The sequence below is a fragment of the Coregonus clupeaformis genome, chromosome 35, assembly GCF_020615455.1.
Source record: "Coregonus clupeaformis isolate EN_2021a chromosome 35, ASM2061545v1, whole genome shotgun sequence".
Classification (NCBI taxonomy): Eukaryota; Metazoa; Chordata; class Actinopteri; order Salmoniformes; family Salmonidae; genus Coregonus; species Coregonus clupeaformis.
The window spans coordinates 10,928,542-10,946,578 of NC_059226.1; the positions used below are offsets into that span (position 1 = coordinate 10,928,542).

General features: G+C 42.2%; 1 protein-coding gene across 9 annotated transcripts in view; it reads left to right on the forward strand.

The window, feature by feature from the left end:
* The window catches only part of LOC121551981 (microtubule-associated protein tau), a 46,832-nt gene extending 29,017 nt beyond the window's left edge, over positions 1-17,815 (forward strand). For 3 of the 9 annotated variants that reach the window (XM_041864669.2, XM_041864674.2, XM_041864670.2), the window contains 10 exons: positions 3,418-3,447; positions 4,858-6,171; positions 7,680-7,723; positions 8,111-8,290; positions 8,569-8,659; positions 9,356-9,591; positions 9,991-10,083; positions 14,069-14,150; positions 14,395-14,501; positions 17,361-17,815. In XM_041864669.2, coding sequence (XP_041720603.1) covers positions 3,418-3,447; positions 4,858-6,171; positions 7,680-7,723; positions 8,111-8,290; positions 8,569-8,659; positions 9,356-9,591; positions 9,991-10,083; positions 14,069-14,150; positions 14,395-14,501; positions 17,361-17,573 — 2,390 coding nt within the window. In that variant the 3' untranslated portion in view covers positions 17,574-17,815. Of the gene's footprint in view, positions 1-3,417; positions 3,448-4,857; positions 6,172-7,679; positions 7,724-8,110; positions 8,291-8,568; positions 8,660-9,355; positions 9,592-9,990; positions 10,084-10,481; positions 10,723-14,068; positions 14,151-14,394; positions 14,502-17,360 lie in introns of those variants that run through there. The other 6 variants (XM_041864672.2, XM_041864676.2, XM_041864673.2 and 3 more) reach the window with 5 other exon arrangements.
* The last annotated feature ends 222 nt before the right edge of the window (positions 17,816-18,037 follow it).

Sequence of the window (18,037 nt, forward strand, 5' to 3'; positions counted from 1 at the left end):
AGATTTAGCAATTCCCATGAATAGAACTACAGTTGAAGTCGGAAGTTTACATACACTTAGGTTGGAGTCATTAAAACTTGTTTTTCAACCACTCCACAAATTTCTTGTTAACAAACTAAAGTTTTGGCAAAATCTACTTTGTGCATGACACAAGTAATTTTTCCAACAATTCTTTACAGACAGATTATTTCACTTATAATTCACTGTATCACAATTCCAGTGGGTCAGAAGTTTACATACACTAAGTTGACTGTGCCTTTAAACAGCTTGGAAAATTCCAGAAAATGATGTCATGGCTTTAGAAGCTTCTGATAGGCTAATTGACATCATTTGAGTCAATTGGAGGTGTACCTGTGGATGTATTTCAAGGCCTACCTTCAAACTCATTGCCTCTTTGCTTGACATCATGGGAAGATCAAAAGAAATCAGTCAAGACCTCAGAAAAAATTGGAGACCTCCACAAGTCTGGTTCATCCTTGGGAGCAATTTCCAAACACCTGAAGGTACCACGTTCATCTGTACAAACAATAGTACAGCCGTCATACTGTATCATGAGGAAGGAAGATTATGTGGATATATTGAAGCAACATCTCAAGACATCAGTCAGGAAGTTAAAGCTTGGTCACAAATGGGTCTTCCAAATGGACAATGACCCCAAGCATACTTCCAAAGTTGTGGCAAAATGGCTTAAGAACAACAAAGTCAAGGTATTGGAGTGGCCATCACAAAGCCCTGACCTCAATCCTATAGAACATTTGTGGGCAGAACTGAAAAAGCGTGTGTGAGCAAGGAGGCCTACAAACCTGACTCAGTTACAACAGCTCTGTCAGGAGGAATGGGCCAAAATTCACCCAACTTATTGTGGGAAGCTTGTGGAAGGCTACCCGAAACATTTGACCCATGTTAAATAATTTAAAGGGAATGCTACCAAATACTAATTGAGTTTATGTAAACTTCTGACCCACTCGGAATGTGATTAAATAAATAAATAAATAAAAGCTGAAATATATCATTCTCTCTACTATTATTCTGACATTTCACATTCTTAAAATAAAGTGGTGATCCTAACTGACCTAAGACAGGGACTTTTTATTAGGATTAAATGTCAGGAATTGTGAAAAACTGAGTTTAAATGTATTTGGCTAAGGTGTATGTAAACTTCTGACTTCAACTGTATGTGCGTAATGTAGTTAGTTCACTTCCTCCATACCTTCCTTGAAACACTGGCAAGAACAATGTACTGCAGGACATAACACGAGAACAACGCTAGATATCTAGATTCAGGCCTACATTGTAGGAACTCATGTTAATTTCACTGTGCTTATTGTAGGCCTACTCCCAGCAATAGTCCATAAGTTACACTTGTCAATACAGGATAGCCAACTGTAATACAACTACCATGGTAATGTGTCTAGTGCTTTAGTCCTTAACTGGGGTTCAGTGACTATGACTGCCCTATTAGCTGTAGGCAATTAATAGCCACTTAGATGATGCTGAGCTTGCAGACTGAGAACTGTTAATGGTTAACATGGAGGAATCATCAAGCTTTCCTGAAATCAACATTAGCTGATTAGCGTTTCTTCTTAACACCTATGCTATATTCATATTCATACCTCTTGACTTATTCCACATTTTGTTGTGTTACAGCCTGAATTCGCCCATCTACACACAATACCTCATAATGACAAAGTGAAAACATGTTTTTAGACATTTATAGATATTTTTTGGAAAATGAAATACAGAAATATCTTATTTACATAAGTATTTCATCCCCTGAGTCAATACTTTATTGAAGCACCTTTGGCAGCGATTGCAGCTGTGAGTCTTTCTGGGTAAGTCTCTAAGAGCTTTCAACACTTGGATTGTGCAACATTTGCCCATTTTTATTATTTTCAAAATTCTTCAAGCTCTGTCAAATTGGTTGTTGATCATTGCTAGACAACTATTTTCAGGTCTTGCCATTGATTTTCAAGTAGATTTAAGTCAGAACTGTAACTCGGTCACTCAGGAACATTCACTGTCTTCTTGGTAAGCAACTCCAGTGTAGATTTGGCCTTGTGTTTTAGGTTATTATCCTGCTGAAAGGTGAATTCATCTCCCAGTGTCTGGTGGAAAGCAGACTGAACCAAGTCCTCTAGGATTTAGCCTGTGCTTAGCTCAATTCCATTTCTTTTTAATCCTGAAAAACTCCCCAGACCTTAACGATTGCAAGCATACCCATAACATGATGCAGCCACCACTATGATTGAAAATATTGAAAGTGGTACTCAGTAATATGGTGTATTGGATTGTATTCAGGACAAAAAGTGAATTTCTTTGCCACATTTTTTGCAGTATTAGGCCTACTTTAGTGCCTTGTTGCAAACAGGATGCATGTTTTGGAATATTTTTATTCTGTACAGGCGTCCTTCTTTTCACTCTGTCAATTAGGTTAGTATTGTGGAGTAACTACAATGTTGTTGATCCATCGTCAGTTTTCTCCTATCAGCCATTAAACTCTTAACTGTTTTAAAGTCACCGTTGGCCTCATGGTGAAATCCCTGAGCTGTTTCCTTCCTCTTCGGCAACTGATTTAGGAAGGACGGTTGTATCTTAGTAGTTACTGGGTGTATTGATACAACATCCAAAGTGTAACGAATAACTTCACCATGCTCAAAGGGATATTCAATGTCTACCTTTTTTTACATTTACCTATCTACCAATAGGTGCCTTCTTTGCGAGGCATTGGAAAACCTCCCTGGTCTTTGTGGATGAATCTGTTTGAAATTCACTGCTCGACTGAGGGACCTTACAGATCATTGTATGTGTGGGGTACAGAGATGAGGTAGTCATTCAAAAAACATGTTAAACACTATTATTGCACACAGAGTAACTTGTTAAGCGCGTTTTTACTCCTGAACCTATTTAGGCTTCCCATAACAAAGTGGTTGAATACTTATTGACTCAAGATATTTCAGCTTTTCATTTTCATTGGATTTGTAAACATTTCAAAAAACATAATTCCACTTTGACATTATAGGGTATTGTGTGTAGGCTAGTGACAAAAAAATCTAAATTTAATCAATTTTAAATTCAGGCTGTAACACAACAAAATGTGGAAAAAGTCAAGGGGTGTGAATACTTTCTGAAGGAGATCAACAGATAGACAGTGTAGGCAGCCGTGACTGTCCCTGAATCTACATGTAGTGGCCCTTCACCTGCGCATGACCGAGAGTAAATTAGTGGTTTTAGCGAGCTTTAGACTAGAGGATTTATTTCAGCAGGCTGCTTGTGTGTGTGGTTAAGTTTTATCATCATTGTGTGAGTGCTCGCTGAATGTTGGAGATGAGCTTACCGGTACCTTTAGAAAGTCTAATGAAGTCCCCCTTTTCCTTTTTCTTCCTCTGCCATCGAACCCTGGACCTCTGGGCCATGCAACTACCGGAGGGATGACCGCTACAGGTCAAGGTATGACTCAATACCAATCAGACTACATGTAGCCATGAGGAAGTAGAGTTTCCGAGACCAACTACCATCCATGCATATCCATATCAAATCATCATCAACGTCTCTATTTTCAACTATTCATCCCAATAGCTCAGACACCAATTGAAACCAAGTTTAAGAGTTTGGGTTTACCATTGAGAGTAATGGACAAACTCCAGTATTGATTTGAACCACAACTCATCTCTATCACCATTATAATGATTATAGCATATGTATTATAGAACAGAGGACACTGTCTTATTATAATCTGTTTTACTATATAGATTCACAATTTCTATTGATCCCTTGAAATGTATTTATCTTAAGTGGGTAATGGAGTGGGATTTCAAGAGCAAATTTGATCCTTTTCAAGGATGTCAGAATGGATCTTACACTGAGTGATAACACACCAAAACTATAGTTTTAACCATGGTTTGTTTACATTTAATTAGTTTAACGTTACAAACATTGGAGTAAAACAAGCTTATTTTGGGTTCTGATGGGATATTATGGTTGAACTAAGATCTCGAGGCAAAGTTATATTATATTCAAGTTATATTCTTCAAGAATCACTGGGTACCTATCATTCATTTATAAGTCCAGAAATGGATGTAGCAACTGCAGATTTCCCCTTTAAAGGAAGGGAACCATGAGGCTAGCAGCCAGAAAAACCGCCCCGCCGCAAAGCCCATTTGCAAATTGGACAATGCGGCAGCCAGTAGTTTAGCATTGATTCATTGCCATTGCAATTTCATTCATCACGTGGCTTTTCACAACAATCCAAGAGAGAAACAATACAGCAGTGTTGGGTCATTGTGAGTACTGTGTTGAATGAGACAGTTTTTGTATTGATATGATACAGCTTTGCTTTGACTTTTGTTGTGAATTTGGTTGATTTTTCAAGCAAAGTTTATGGTTTAGTGTTTGAGCTGTAAGGTGCTTTTTATGAACCCATAGCTACTTACATACTTCATAGCTCTCATTGTAGAGTCTACCCATCTTTTCTGCCATAAACATGGAAGCAAAATGTTTGCAACTGCATTTAGAAATGTGATTTGCAAACGGAGCTTCTTATAAAAACATCTACAGCTCTCAAGATTTAGGTACAAAAACGATCCAGATAATTTTAGTTGATATATTTGATGTTTCATTGTTGTTCCTGTTGATGCCAGCAAAAAAAGGTTCCTTTGCCCTTTTGTTTTGTGTTCCTGCTCCTTCAGTGGTTGTTTTCTTTCAATTCTTTCTTTCCCTTTATTTCTGTTCCTTTTGTTTTGTTGGGTGTTGAATGTGTCTGTCTCTGAGGAGGAGGTGAGTATCTCTAACAACACAGTCCTGCTGTGGATCTATCCCTCTGTCCCTTATCGTTCTGCTTCCTGGTTCCCACCACATCAGAGGAGCTCACCGCGTCGCTCAGCCCCACGCCAGAAGGCCTCAGTCCCGCCACAGAGAGCGGCCGCAGTAGCAGGTCTGGCTTTGCCGACGGTGGGATTGAAGACTGGGAGAGGGCAGGGTCGGTGAGCCCCCGGGCGTCTCCTTCAGCCCCTGAAGCCCCAATCGAGAGGGACACTCCAAGGCTCTTCTCCCCGGACTCGCTGGGGTCTGAGCTGAAGAGGAGCCCGTCTGACAAGGTCTCTGTGGGCCACAGCCTGAGCGGTTCTGGGTCTGAGGGCGAGGATGAGAAGGACGTATGTGAGAGCAAGGAGGCGCCTACCTCGGCCTATGAAGACAGGATCAGTCCTGGGAAGCCTCAGAGCCCTCTCTTCACGGAAAAGGAGAGGATGAAAGAGCAGGAGGATGAAGAAAAAGAGGAGGATAGCGACGAGGAAGAGGATGAAGAAGAGGAAGAGAGAACAGAGGTGTCAACGATCCGCAGGAGGCCACGGCGTGAGGCCAGCTCAGAAGAGGAAGAGCAGGAGAAAGATGAAGCTCGCGCCCCTGTCATTCCCGTTGCCATGACCCCGGAGGAAGCCAAGCAGCGCGTCCTGTCCTTTGACTACACGGAGCCTGAGGGACAACCCCCTGGTCAGGGCATCCCTGCAGGGTGGCAGAACGGAGCAGACAAGACCCCCCCAGAGAGCAAGAGCCCTGACTCCAACAGGGCCGACCCTGGATCTCCCTTCTCCCCTAGCACCGCAGCCGACCAGACCCAGGACGAGTCTCCTTTCATCGAGCACCAGCCAGACCTCCGCGACGAGGTGGAGCAGGGGATAGAGGAGGTGGTGCAGGAGGAAGAGGAGGTGCAGGAGGAAGAGGAGGTGCAGGGAAAGGTAGCTAGTCCTCTGCCCATGATTGCTGTGCCCCAGATGGAGGTTGAGCCCGTCCAGAAGGATGAAGAGCCTGTGAAGACCTCAAAGGACACTCAAGGCCAATACCTGGAGTCTGCAGACGAGGACGTCATCGGAGCGGTGACAGCAGCTCAGTCGGTGACCAAAGCCAAACCTGCAGAAGCCAAACCTGCAGAAACGAAGCCTAAGGCTGGCAAGCCTGCTAGTGGCCCCAAAGGTGATGCCAAAGGAGGTGCTCCTACAGCAGCCAAAGGAGGTGCTCCTACAGCAGCCAAAGGCCCAGTCAGGAAAGATAAGAAAGTGACAGCTACTGCTGTTGCCCCTCCCCCCAAGACCACCGCCGCTAAAACTCAGAAAGCACCCCCAAAAGATGCCGCCCCACCGGGCAGAAAAGCAAATGTTCCAGGTGCCCAGCTCAAAGGTCTGTTTTCCGTTCTAGTTTATCAATCCCACCTCTCCACCTCCTCTTTTCTTTTCTCTCACAGATCTTTTTTTCTTACTAGAGCAACACAATAAAGCAGCACTCTTTCTGAAAAACACGCACAAAACGCAAACAATATGAACGTGTTCGGTTGACGAAACGGACTGCTTGTAGCCACCACCACCACCGGTTTCTTTCTTGTGTCTTTGTTCACTTCTTTCTCTTCTGTCTGTGTTTGTGGTCTGAGTTCTGTCTGTGTTTCCAGACCCTGTCTATGTCACTAACCCTCCTGTGCCCCAATTCTTTTTGCTGGCAATGTTTTCCACTGGTCAGCCCTTTTTGCATGTCACTTGCATGTTTGTTGGGTGTGCAACATCCCATCATTGTGACTGTGTATTTATGGGTCACCTTTCCTTCCACCTCCCGTCTTCTGAAACACACACACATATACAAGTATGGTATGGTTCACATGTGCATGCACACACACACCACACTCTGGCTGCTGTTTCTTATCTATCATATTACCAGGTTAATGGAAGCACTCTCAGAGTGTATTTGTTACACACTACTCTACCACTACGGATCAATAGGTGGATCACTGGTTGTCTTTATGCTAATCATCTAAAGGTTGCCTAAATTGCCAATTATCAATAATGATCAGATGATAGCTGATAAGCACTTGCACATGACATCAAAATGATTCCCATTACAAAGGTACATTTTCTGTAAAAGCTTTTTTAAATGTTTACTGGACTCCCAAGAGTCTAAATAATGAATCAGTTAAATGGGAACCACCCACTTTATCAATACAGCCCTGTCACTCCCACTCACTTAGTCCTAGTTGGACTAATGGGGTCGTCCATTAAAAGGAGATATCAATATTATTGCCTGCCTAACTAACCATTTGCAAGCACCACAGTCACCACGGAGACCCAATTTCCTGCTTATCCAATACCATGCAGGCCTGACGTTAAATAGAATGGACGGTTTCCAAGCAGTCGTCTGTACCACATTCATTGGCCCTAAAACTAATTTAGTTCCCCCCTCAAATGATTAGCCTAGTCCCAGACAGTGTATTATGATATCTGTGATTCTCTGAGTGGACTGATTAAGTGGCTTGAAGTCATTTTTGAAAATCTAGTTTTTAATAAATACGACTTAATGTGCTAAACCTCCCAGTGCAGTGTAATGTCAATACACAGATAATTGCAAATCTGGGGTAAGTTTTAAATTAAAGTTCAATCATAGTTTATGACAAATTTACTTTCTGGCAATTCATTTCAGTGTGCTGACAATTACTATGAAATCCAAAACTTTGAAGCATCCGGATATGGCAACTAGAGTAGTTCACAACACGGATTGTCCGTTAGCATTTTCATGCCTGGGATGAATAGGCAATTTCGCTTCAGAGAGTTAGCCTAGCACAGCTAGGTCTCAAAGTTGCTGATGAGACAGGACTATGATATTAGCACTGACTCTGAGTCCCTTTCTTTGACCCTCTCTTGTAGCCAAGGCTGGTGCAGGGGCTGGGAAAGAAGCAGCTGAGAAAAAGGTAGGTGATAAGTGATGTGTGGACCAGAGGTCTGACCTTTGGAGTAACCTTGAGATATATTGATGCCTGCTTTACAGCTACATAGGAGGTTCCAAACATGTTGGCTCAAATGTTACAGAAACATTTGCATCAACCATCTGCCTTCAACTGTGAATGCCCTAAAAAACGAAAGGTTTAGCTCTGCAATTGCAGTATAGCACATCTGCATGTGAAGCCATTCTCCACTCACACACAGTAGACTTTTGATTGATTTTAAGATTACTATATCGCTTATAGCTTTTTGTTAAGTTCCACCATCCTAATGCATTTCTTTCAATGTTGTTTGCTTTCACTTTTGTATTTTCCTTTGTGTTTCATAACACTTTTTTTACCACCTTTGGTCACAAGACACCCAACGTCACCACACCTGCCAAAGCATCCACCCCCAAACGACCCTCCTCGGTCCAAACCACCCCCAACAAAAAGCCTTGGTCCTCTTCCTCTGCCCCAGCCTGCAACACTAGCAGGCCCAGCTCAATATTTAAACCCAGTCCATGCAGTGCAGGAGCCAGAGAACCCAGGCCAAGGGTAAGTAACATACATGGACAGGCCTCAACTTTGACCACTATCCCAGACCCAGGCCAGCCTAGCCATAGGCTCATAATGCTTAATGGCATTATGACTCGAATACTTCAAACTTCCATGGTGTTTGATGATCTTATGCAATGCCTCTCCTCAACCCAAAATACTCAATCAGTTCTTTCCCAAATTAGTCAGGAGTCTTTTGTTTCAACACAGGTTCATTGCTTGTTAGTGTAGTTTCTATTTCTTCCATTCTAGAAGTAACTGTGCGGTTCTGTTTCCAGACTGGAAATGGAAAGACCGCCAGCACCAGGACACCAGGTGCTAAACCCCAGGGTGCTGGGACCAGGATGCAGACCAAGACCACTGCTGGAGGTCAGTCAGTACTCAGGACATGATGCTCAACTCTCAATGTATTCCTTTAACTAAACTCTTGCAGCAGTACCTACAACGTGAACACATAAAATGCAACCACCATTAATCCCCTACACAATCTTTTTTTTCATAAAACACACATTTCATAGGAAGACCCTATTTGCCTTTGACCTGAGAATAAAGATCCGTTCTGCCAACATGGCCTCACAGCACAGTGGCCTGTGTCAGTGTTTAATTTGTTTGACTTTGATATATGAATCACAGCTGCTTCTAGAATGGAGCAGAGAAAACCTCAAGTTCCCCAATTCGAGAGAGGTTAACAAATGGAGTGTGAGCAGAGATGAGAGAGCATGATAAGGATATGGTCAGACTCCATATCCCCATTGAGAAATATTCAAATCTACCAGCAGCTTGATACCTACATTTGCCATCTCTAACATGTGTCAGCTTGACAACTACATTTACATCCCCAGCACGTTGGATGGTGTCGCCACTGTTTGCTGTGCTCTCTTTGGAATGGAGTGATGGAGAGAGAAATGTACCAAGAAGTGTCTGGGCATTTTGGCTTTAACTACAGCCTGAGCAAAACATCACCGGCACCTAGTTCAAATAATTGTTGTTCCTGAAAACGTATTCTCAGGAGCACAATATAGATTGGAATAACCTAATCCCAGATTGTTTCTCCTAACCTTGTAGTTGATTCCCCCAAGACATCCCAAGACCGTAGTGGCTATAGCAGCCCCAGCACACCCAAGTCCCCCGCCAGCCGTGAGGTGAAGAAGGTGGCGGTGGTGCGGACCCCTCCTAAATCCCCTGGGTCCATCAGGGGGCGCAGTCCGGTGCCTCTGGCCGCGCCAATGCCTGACCTGAAGAACGTCCGGTCAAAGATTGGCTCCACAGAGAACATCAAGCACTCGCCTGGTGGAGGACGGGTAAGTGCTTGTAACTGTTTTTATGATATGTAGGGTTCCAGAAACCTTCCCAAAGATTGCAGGTTTTTCAGAAACCCAAGTAAGAAGAGGGGAGGGAATCTGCCAACAGGGATTTATGAAAAACTCAGGAACTTATGAAAAGTGGCCTGAAATGTACAACCCTAGTGCTGTTCTTCTTTGCTATCTTTCTCCCAAGCTTGAGTTGTTTATCACAGGCTGGAATCCACGTACTACTCCATAACTCCAGTAATTAGCCTTTCAAAGCATATGTTTGAGTTGTGATCACAAAAGGCTTTCCAGTATTTGTTGAATATGTCCAGAACAATAAAAAATGGTTTGTTCTGTATTCGTTCCTTTGATGTTGTAAGGACAACGCTTTCTCCCTCCTGACTCTTTCAGGTGCAAATAGTTGAGAAGAAGATGGATTTAAGTAACGTTCAGTCAAAGTGTGGCTCCAAAGCCAATCTCAAGTATACCCCAGGAGGTGGTAATGTGAGTAACGCAGACGGCATGGTGGTCAAGAGACTGCAGACAGAGACATTACCCATTTTCAGGACTCCTACAGTACACAACCCACACACTTCCATAAAGACTGGTCACTTGATAATTGATCTGTAACTATTTTGAGATCAGAGCATGTCAGATATCCCTGACCTGTAAAATAAGGACATTGTCTCATGCCTGTAACTTCTGAGGGTGAGAAATCTAGCTATTGAATTGGTACCTGCAGTGCAGACACCAACCCTGAACTCTGAGGCTATCTTGTAGATCATCTGGTTTAAGTAAATAGCTAAATAGTAGTCAGCAGCCAGTCCACATCGCAGCCTTGCAGCTGCTGCAGCAACCTGCCAGAAAGATAGTTATTTTCGCCTCTCCTCTACCTCTTCCAGGTGCAAATTTTACATAAGAAGATCGACTTGTCTAGTGTTCAGTCTAGGTGTGGCTCCAAAGACAATCTCAAGCATGTCCCCGGAGGTGGTAACGTGAGTAACTTGGGGATAAACTCATGGCTTGGTCTTGAGTATTCCTGCAGTTAGGACCAGATCATGGCCTTGGCCAGAACATAAAAGGCTATTCCTTCTCAACTCTCCACTCCTCCTAGACTTAAAGGAAATGAGGACTTCACTAGTTTATAGATAGATAGTTTACAGATTGATAGTTACTTAAGTTTGAAGAGTTTACAGGCTGATAGGGTAAGTTTGTGTTTTGTTAATTTTTGTAAACAATATTTCAACTTTCAATTCCTTTTTAATCAGACTTTATCACTTGATTATAGGAACATTAAATAAAGCAATAAAGTTAATGGAAAAACATTACAAATAAGATGAAAATGCTGAGGTATTTATAGTCTTGAAGTATGATGCATGTAACCATATTCAACATAACAAATGAAGCCCCACTCTAAATAATGGTTTCAAGTAGGAACACTTCTCTGAAGTCTTAACATTCTTACTGTATAGTTGCAGCATGTAATGAAATGTCCTTTTATTATTCCAATGCGAAAACATTATTCGAAATCACATGTAGGTTAAATCATATGTTTTCTAATAACATTTAGAACAATAAGACCTATTCATGTGGAGGTTCAAGCTGGGATCAAGCCAAATAATATCTTTGAGATACTGTAACTTCTGGTCACTGCCATTTGTCCCCTTAAAGTTTAACGTTTTCATAGTTTTCAAAGACACAACTTTCAAAGCAGATTCCTCATACAGTTAGTTGCCCTTTACAGATTAATTCCACACTGACCTAACTTCAATGCAAGCATTGTGATTTGATCTGCATTTCTACCCCATACCAATGAATTCCAACACAACACACTAAGTTTCCAACATCTGTTTAAAACCTAGACTATTCTAGAATATGAGAATTGCTGACCTTATCGCATCACAAGCAACCCAGTCCCCCTCACCAATAAAAGCATTAAATCTGGCTTTGGATCGATACGGTACAGCCTTAGTACACAGAACTGAAATGAGAGGACCCAAAACAATGAGGGACTTACTATGATTCAATGTGCACTCAATAGAGCTCTCCACAAAACGATTTGACAAAGAATGAGGAAAGATCCAGAGAAGTAGGTGGGTATTTTCACCAGGTTTATCTATCGGCCTGCTGTACTGCTGAGTTCCCTGGCTATCCTAGTCAGTAGGGACTATTGTGTGCTTTGGCATTCCCTAAAAAGAGAATGATCTGTTAGATAAATGATGTGAGTTCATGTTGTGTACTGTATGTACACAGTGGGCCCCTGGCACAGCGGGGATACAATTAGCCAAATTAAACCAAAAGAAAGGAGTAACAGTGTAGAGTAGCATTTGAGACTAAATCTTCCTTGCAACACAAAAACCGCCAAGATAAAGGCCTAATCAATCTCTTTTGAAAACTTTGATTTCATTAAACTGCAATGGGACACTGGTTTAAGGTTAGGGCATGGCAGGGTCAGGTGCGTAGTGACTCGGCCCATTTGAGTCCCTGAAAACATGCATGGGTAAGGCATTACAGGGGGCAGAGCATCCTTGCCTGGAGATGCCGTTGCCAAGTTTGTGGTTTTGGTCTGTCTGCCCTAGATCTGTCTCCTCAAATGTGTCTCCAATAACCCGTTTGATGCACCCCAATGGCTCTTGTAGTCTCAAACTCTCCAAGTCCAATATACGTTTCAGTGTCTTGAGCTGAAAACCTCAGTGCTGGTTGTTACCTTGCATGACGTGGATGATGTGAATTCCGTAGTGATGTGACAGAGTAGAACGTTATTGCCGTTGGTGTGTCCGTTGACTTATAATGGTGGCATGGTTCTCCAGGTTGGTGTATGACCGTGAGCATGCAGTCCCAGCGGGCAAAATTTGGGATGGTAAATCATAATGACATCATTTTCTGGTTCTAAAGATGTCAGATTACAACCAGTTAAAATCATCTCATTCATGACAATATCAAGATGTCTGGGAAAGAGGTCATATTTTGGTTATCTGGTCAAGTAATCCAGTTAAAGGCATATTTTAGCTAAAAAAGACATCTACAAACATTATTATAATCAGAATACAACCTGACCATGACGTCACAAAAGACAGAATGACGTTGACCATTACAACCAGTTCTGCCTGCTGGGCTCAACCTGAATCTTGTCAGTTGTGATATTAACCTCCAACTCATTGTCCCCTCCACCATCACCCATCAACCTCTGTCAATCAATACTGTACTATATAATCTACAAATCAAGACAGCATGGCATTAGGGAAACCACTGTATAACTATGACGTATTTGTTTACATAGGCCATAGCTAGTGACCTCTGCAATGCATTGCTGGTGCTGTCTAAGTAGAAATGTAAGATTCTACTCTTACAACAGAAATGATGAGGCCAGTTTGTTTTATAGTGGTACCGGTAAGTGGCACGTGATTGGGCTGCACTAAACTGCACTGAGTTGGATGTGACTGCAGCGTTGCAGTCCTGATGTAGTCTATCTGCCTGGAGAAACAGGGCTGGGCTTCTGTTCTGTGTAGAGAATAATGTGATGGAAGCCTGGCTCTATGCAGCACTGCCACCACCATGTGTCTGTACTGTGTAAATACATGTTCAAACTGCTTATCAGCAAATAGCTGCGTTTTATTCAGGAGAGTAAACCCATTTCGCTTAGGTTGATTTGTGGATTTGATTTTGCCTAGATTGTTGTGTAGACTTGTTTTAGATCATGGATGGGGTGATTTTATGAGATCTCTGGTCATTTGAATTTCATATTCATATATTTATTTGTATTATTGGAGCTATTTACTTCTATAAACATTTGATCAGATATAGAGATAATAAAATTGTTGTTTTCGTGAATGCCATTCATTTTGTGATTACCTTCATCCTCCTGATCATCAGGTATCTTGTCTGGCTTCTCAGGAAAACAGAAGTGGGGGAATGTGTAGTAGAGAATATTCCTGTAAAAAATCGAATGAAAAGAAAGGTGAAAGCCTGGTAATCCAATCACCTAATCAAATATGTATCCTTACATACAAGGCGTGGGTTAAACTGGTTTAGAAAACAGTATTGTATTGTCATAGTTTCTAGTGATGTAATGAAACATCTCTGCAATGCACCCAAGAGGGCCTTTGCATCCAAATGTGAGACCAAGTTGTCTCATTTAGATTCAAATTTCATCATTATGGCCTGATTTTTGATAAAGATGACTGAATTCCCTGAAATATTCTAGCTATCTTTTCATTTTGAAGGAATTTCTCATGTGTGGGTGCAATAGAATAACCCATCTTTCCCTTTTCCAACCAACTTCTATTAAGGACAATGCTAGAAGCAAGTCTATTCAGGAAGCCAGTCATGGTGGTGGCCTTGTCCTTGCATGTGAATGATGCTGACTCATTCTAGATTGGCTCTCTGTATTCTGCCTCCTCGCATCGCCCAACAATGACCACTCTTCTGGTCGGATTCTATCTATGGTCTGATGATCTCCTTTGTTGTTTCTCCCCATTGCCATATCCAGGTTCAAATTACTCACAAAAAGATTGACCTAAGCAACGTACAGTCAAAGTGTGGATCAAAGGCCAACATTCACCACAAACCAGGTAACTTACGTACCGAATAAAACCTTACAGTGACTGAAATGAAACCACATGCAACACAAATACCCTGCTCTAACATGGACTACGGTTGAGGCTATTACCTTGATATCACATTGGTCTATACTCAGCCATATCAACAAATACATAAAATAATTGTTTTATGTGCTCCCTGACGAATGTGAAATATAGGAAAATGTGTTGAAAATACCCTTTGTAGTGCTAAAGAATGACACTTTGTCTTCATTAGGTGGAGGCAATGTGGAGATCAAATCGGAGAAGTTGGACTTCAAGGTTCAGTCTAAGATTGGATCCATGGACAACGTTGGTCATGTGGCTGGAGGGGGCGGACGGAAGGTAAACAGACTCACTATCACTAATGTCCGAAATGACACACACTTCTTTCAAAACAATACTTTCATGTTGCAATCTTTAAAAAACAACTGTACAAACCTATTTTCTATAAATGTTTACAATCAATTACTAATTTATATTCTGAAATGCTGAATTATTCTGCCAAATTCTTGAGTCTGCACACAATTCATTGCTAATATTCTCTCTAGCTTCAAATCTCTGAAATCTAAACTCAATGAGCAAACTCTTGCTTGGCAAACTCTTGCTTAGCAAACTGAGCATGCCGTGAAACTTGCTTGTAAACATTTCTAAAATGTCATGCAAAAGAGCAATTAGCACAGGGTCACATTGATTACTAAGTAGGCTTATCTCTCTGCATTGCCAATAGACATATGCCTACATTTGTCATGTACTTACAAAAAGTTTTTTACAAACACATTTTTTATATCAATATTTAATATAAAGCCTAACAATAAATATATTGTATTGCAAATACAAACTTCCCTCAAGGTATCTGATCCCTTTTAAAAAACGTTCAACCACGGAATACATTAAGGCCCATTTTAAACTCAATACAGTAAAAAAAATGAGGCAGTATTTTCCCTAATCTCGGCACCCAGAACCAAATCAGATCCTCAATATTTTAATTGTTAAACCTATATTTTCGCTGTCGATAGCAACTCTGGTGACCCATTCTCCTGCTCTCCTTCCTCTTCTCTTTTCCCAGCATGTTTGGGTGGCAGCACCTCCTCTTATTTAGCTGTGTACCAGTCTCATTACCTAATCCACTCCATATCATGTGCCAAAGAGTGGCCTTTCTGCCATCTTCAAATATGATCGTTCTATCATTAATGAGCTCGAGGAGAACAGAGGATTTGATCCTGATTCGAGCACCCTTAGAGCTATCCTCCAATCACAACTATTTTGCAAATATTGGAACTATTTTCCTCCACAGATCACGTGAGTAGGGTCTATCTGCTGCAGACCGCGTATTACATGCCGAGCCCACTGCCATTCAACCGCTAGCTAGCTAGGACACAAGCGGTGGCGAATGACACACTGTACCGGTGTTGTAGTTAGCTAGCCTTGTCGTAACGTTTAACAGAAATGCAGGAAAGCAGTGCTCGGCAGGCGGGGGCGAAGGACACTGTGTATCAGTGTTCTAGTTAGTTAACGTTGCGGCGAGGGTAGTAGCTAGCTAACAGAACTGCGGGAAGGCAGTGCTCGGCAGGCGGGGTCCCCGAGCCTAGCTAGCTAGCAGCCCCCTTCTTAGGTGCGGGTTTTCGGCGGTTGGCATCGAGCCCTTGCTGCATTACCGCCACCTACTGTGCTAGAGTGTGGGCCAGAGAGAGCGCTTGGCAGTGGGCGCGGCATGTAGTAAGTGATGCGTAGTGGGCGTGGCATATAGCGGGCGTGGCATATAGTAAACGCAGTCTGCGGATAGACACGATTGAAACATTGGTATCCGGTTGCTAAGCAACCATTTTTGTTTGTCCAGACGAAACCAGTCTGTCAAAGGTTGCTAGCTCATGTCTAAATTCTCAAACTAAATACTGCCAATTCCAACCACAATACGATTTTAAGCTTCAAAATACAACAACTTGCAGCAAAATATTTGTTTTGGACTTTATTAATTCTATTTTCGAGGATCCACATGTTCTCATGGAAAATATTAATGTTATTTCGAACAACCAATGAGCAACTCCGCCGTAAATCTAGGGCATGTTGAGATTGCCGAAAGACCAGTCTCATTGGCAGTGACAAGGAGTGGAAAGTTAGCTAAAGAGACTGGCACTCAGACTACCTCTCATTCTCACTCTGATTTCAAGCTGGCACTGCAGACCACTCTCTTGCTCAGCACATTCAACTGCAATCTGCGATTTTTATTTTTGTTGTTTCTTTTAGATTTTTTAAACAACTTTCATGTATTTCGTTTTTATTTTATTTCTTTATCTTTTTTTAAATTAATTTTTTTACTTTTAATTTGATTTATTTTGTTTGATTTGTTTGTTACGTTTCATTTGTTTTGTTTAACCCCAACGCATGTTTTCCGTCCATACTGGGTGTGGTATCCATCCATAGAGAGAGAAGGGGAACGAAGCCGAGGGGGTTTCTGGAGAAGGAGACACCTCCCTAAATGGGGAAGTTCCTAGCCCTACTGGCCCCTCCACTGAGCCCCCTCAATCGCCCCGTTCTGAACACAGCCCAATCGAGGGGGCGTCCTGGTAAAGCTAGAAGTCTCCAGTAAGTACACAACGTATCGCTTCAGACCAAAACACCAAAGTCGCCTAAATTGTCCAGTCAATTGGATGGATCAAGCCACAACAGAGATACTCAACCTTGAAATGAAGACCTAAATTCCCCCTTTAAAAACATGCACGCACCCACACATCCACGCACCTGCGCAGCCAAACACACCCACCTACCCACACAGCATGTCCATAGGATTCCACACACTACCAAGAGGGAGATTGTATATATTTAACCACAAGAGGGCGTTTTAACACAAAGTCAAGAGCCTTTCAAACTGCAGCGTCACTGGTCCTGTGTTCAATGTAATGCACATCCTTTGTTCGCCATCCTTACATGATGATGCCATCACATAAAAAGTACAATTTGTTCTAACACTCTTCCCAGATCCAGATTAAGCCTAGTCCTGGACTAGAATACACTTTTAATGGAAATTCTCAATTTATAATTAATTTTAGTCCAGGACTAAGCTTAATTGGAAACCTGGCCCAGAATGTTTACACACACAATCCATGAATGATGCATAATTACACATGGAAGATTTGGCTCAACTAATTACTGTAGGTGCCCTTGCTTGCCATTCACATAATTTATCAATCTCCACTCCTGCAGATTGAAAGCCACAAACTTAGTTTCCGTGAGACGGCGAAAGCCCGCACCGACCACGGAGCGGAGATTGTCCCCGTGGAGATCATCACAGGCGGCTCACCCGCCCGTCTTCTCAGCAACGTGTCATCCCCCGGCAGCCAGAACATGACAGAGACGCCGCCGCTGTCCATGCTAGCCGACCAGGTCTCCGCCTCCCTCGCCAAGCAAGGCCTGTGATTCGACCACGTCCCTCCCTGAAAAAGCATTGTAGGTTACCAAGGGAACTAACCGTGTGATAAAAAAAGAAACGAAGAGAAAAAGAAGCACCTCACAGTCTCTCCCTTCGTCCTTGAAATTCAAAATCGCTCGCAGGATTTGCCGACGGGGGATATCAGTCTGGGCAAAGTGGTCCGTTAATGATCAGCTGTTTCTTGATAGTTAGTTAGACACAGGTAATGAAAACCTATATGTGACAGAAAGCAACAGTATTCAATTCTTATAAACACGCAGTCAGGCTTTCTTATAAAGACATTTACCCTACTTTCCATTTACAGTGCATTTAATTGGGCTACTCAATTTGAACGCAAATGCTCGCATGAAAATATTGCACATTGCTTTGCTCATTGCTATGCTGTGGATGTTTTAATTAGCTAATTTAGGCCTTAAAATGTGAAGTAGCCAAAAACTCAACTCTTTTCTCA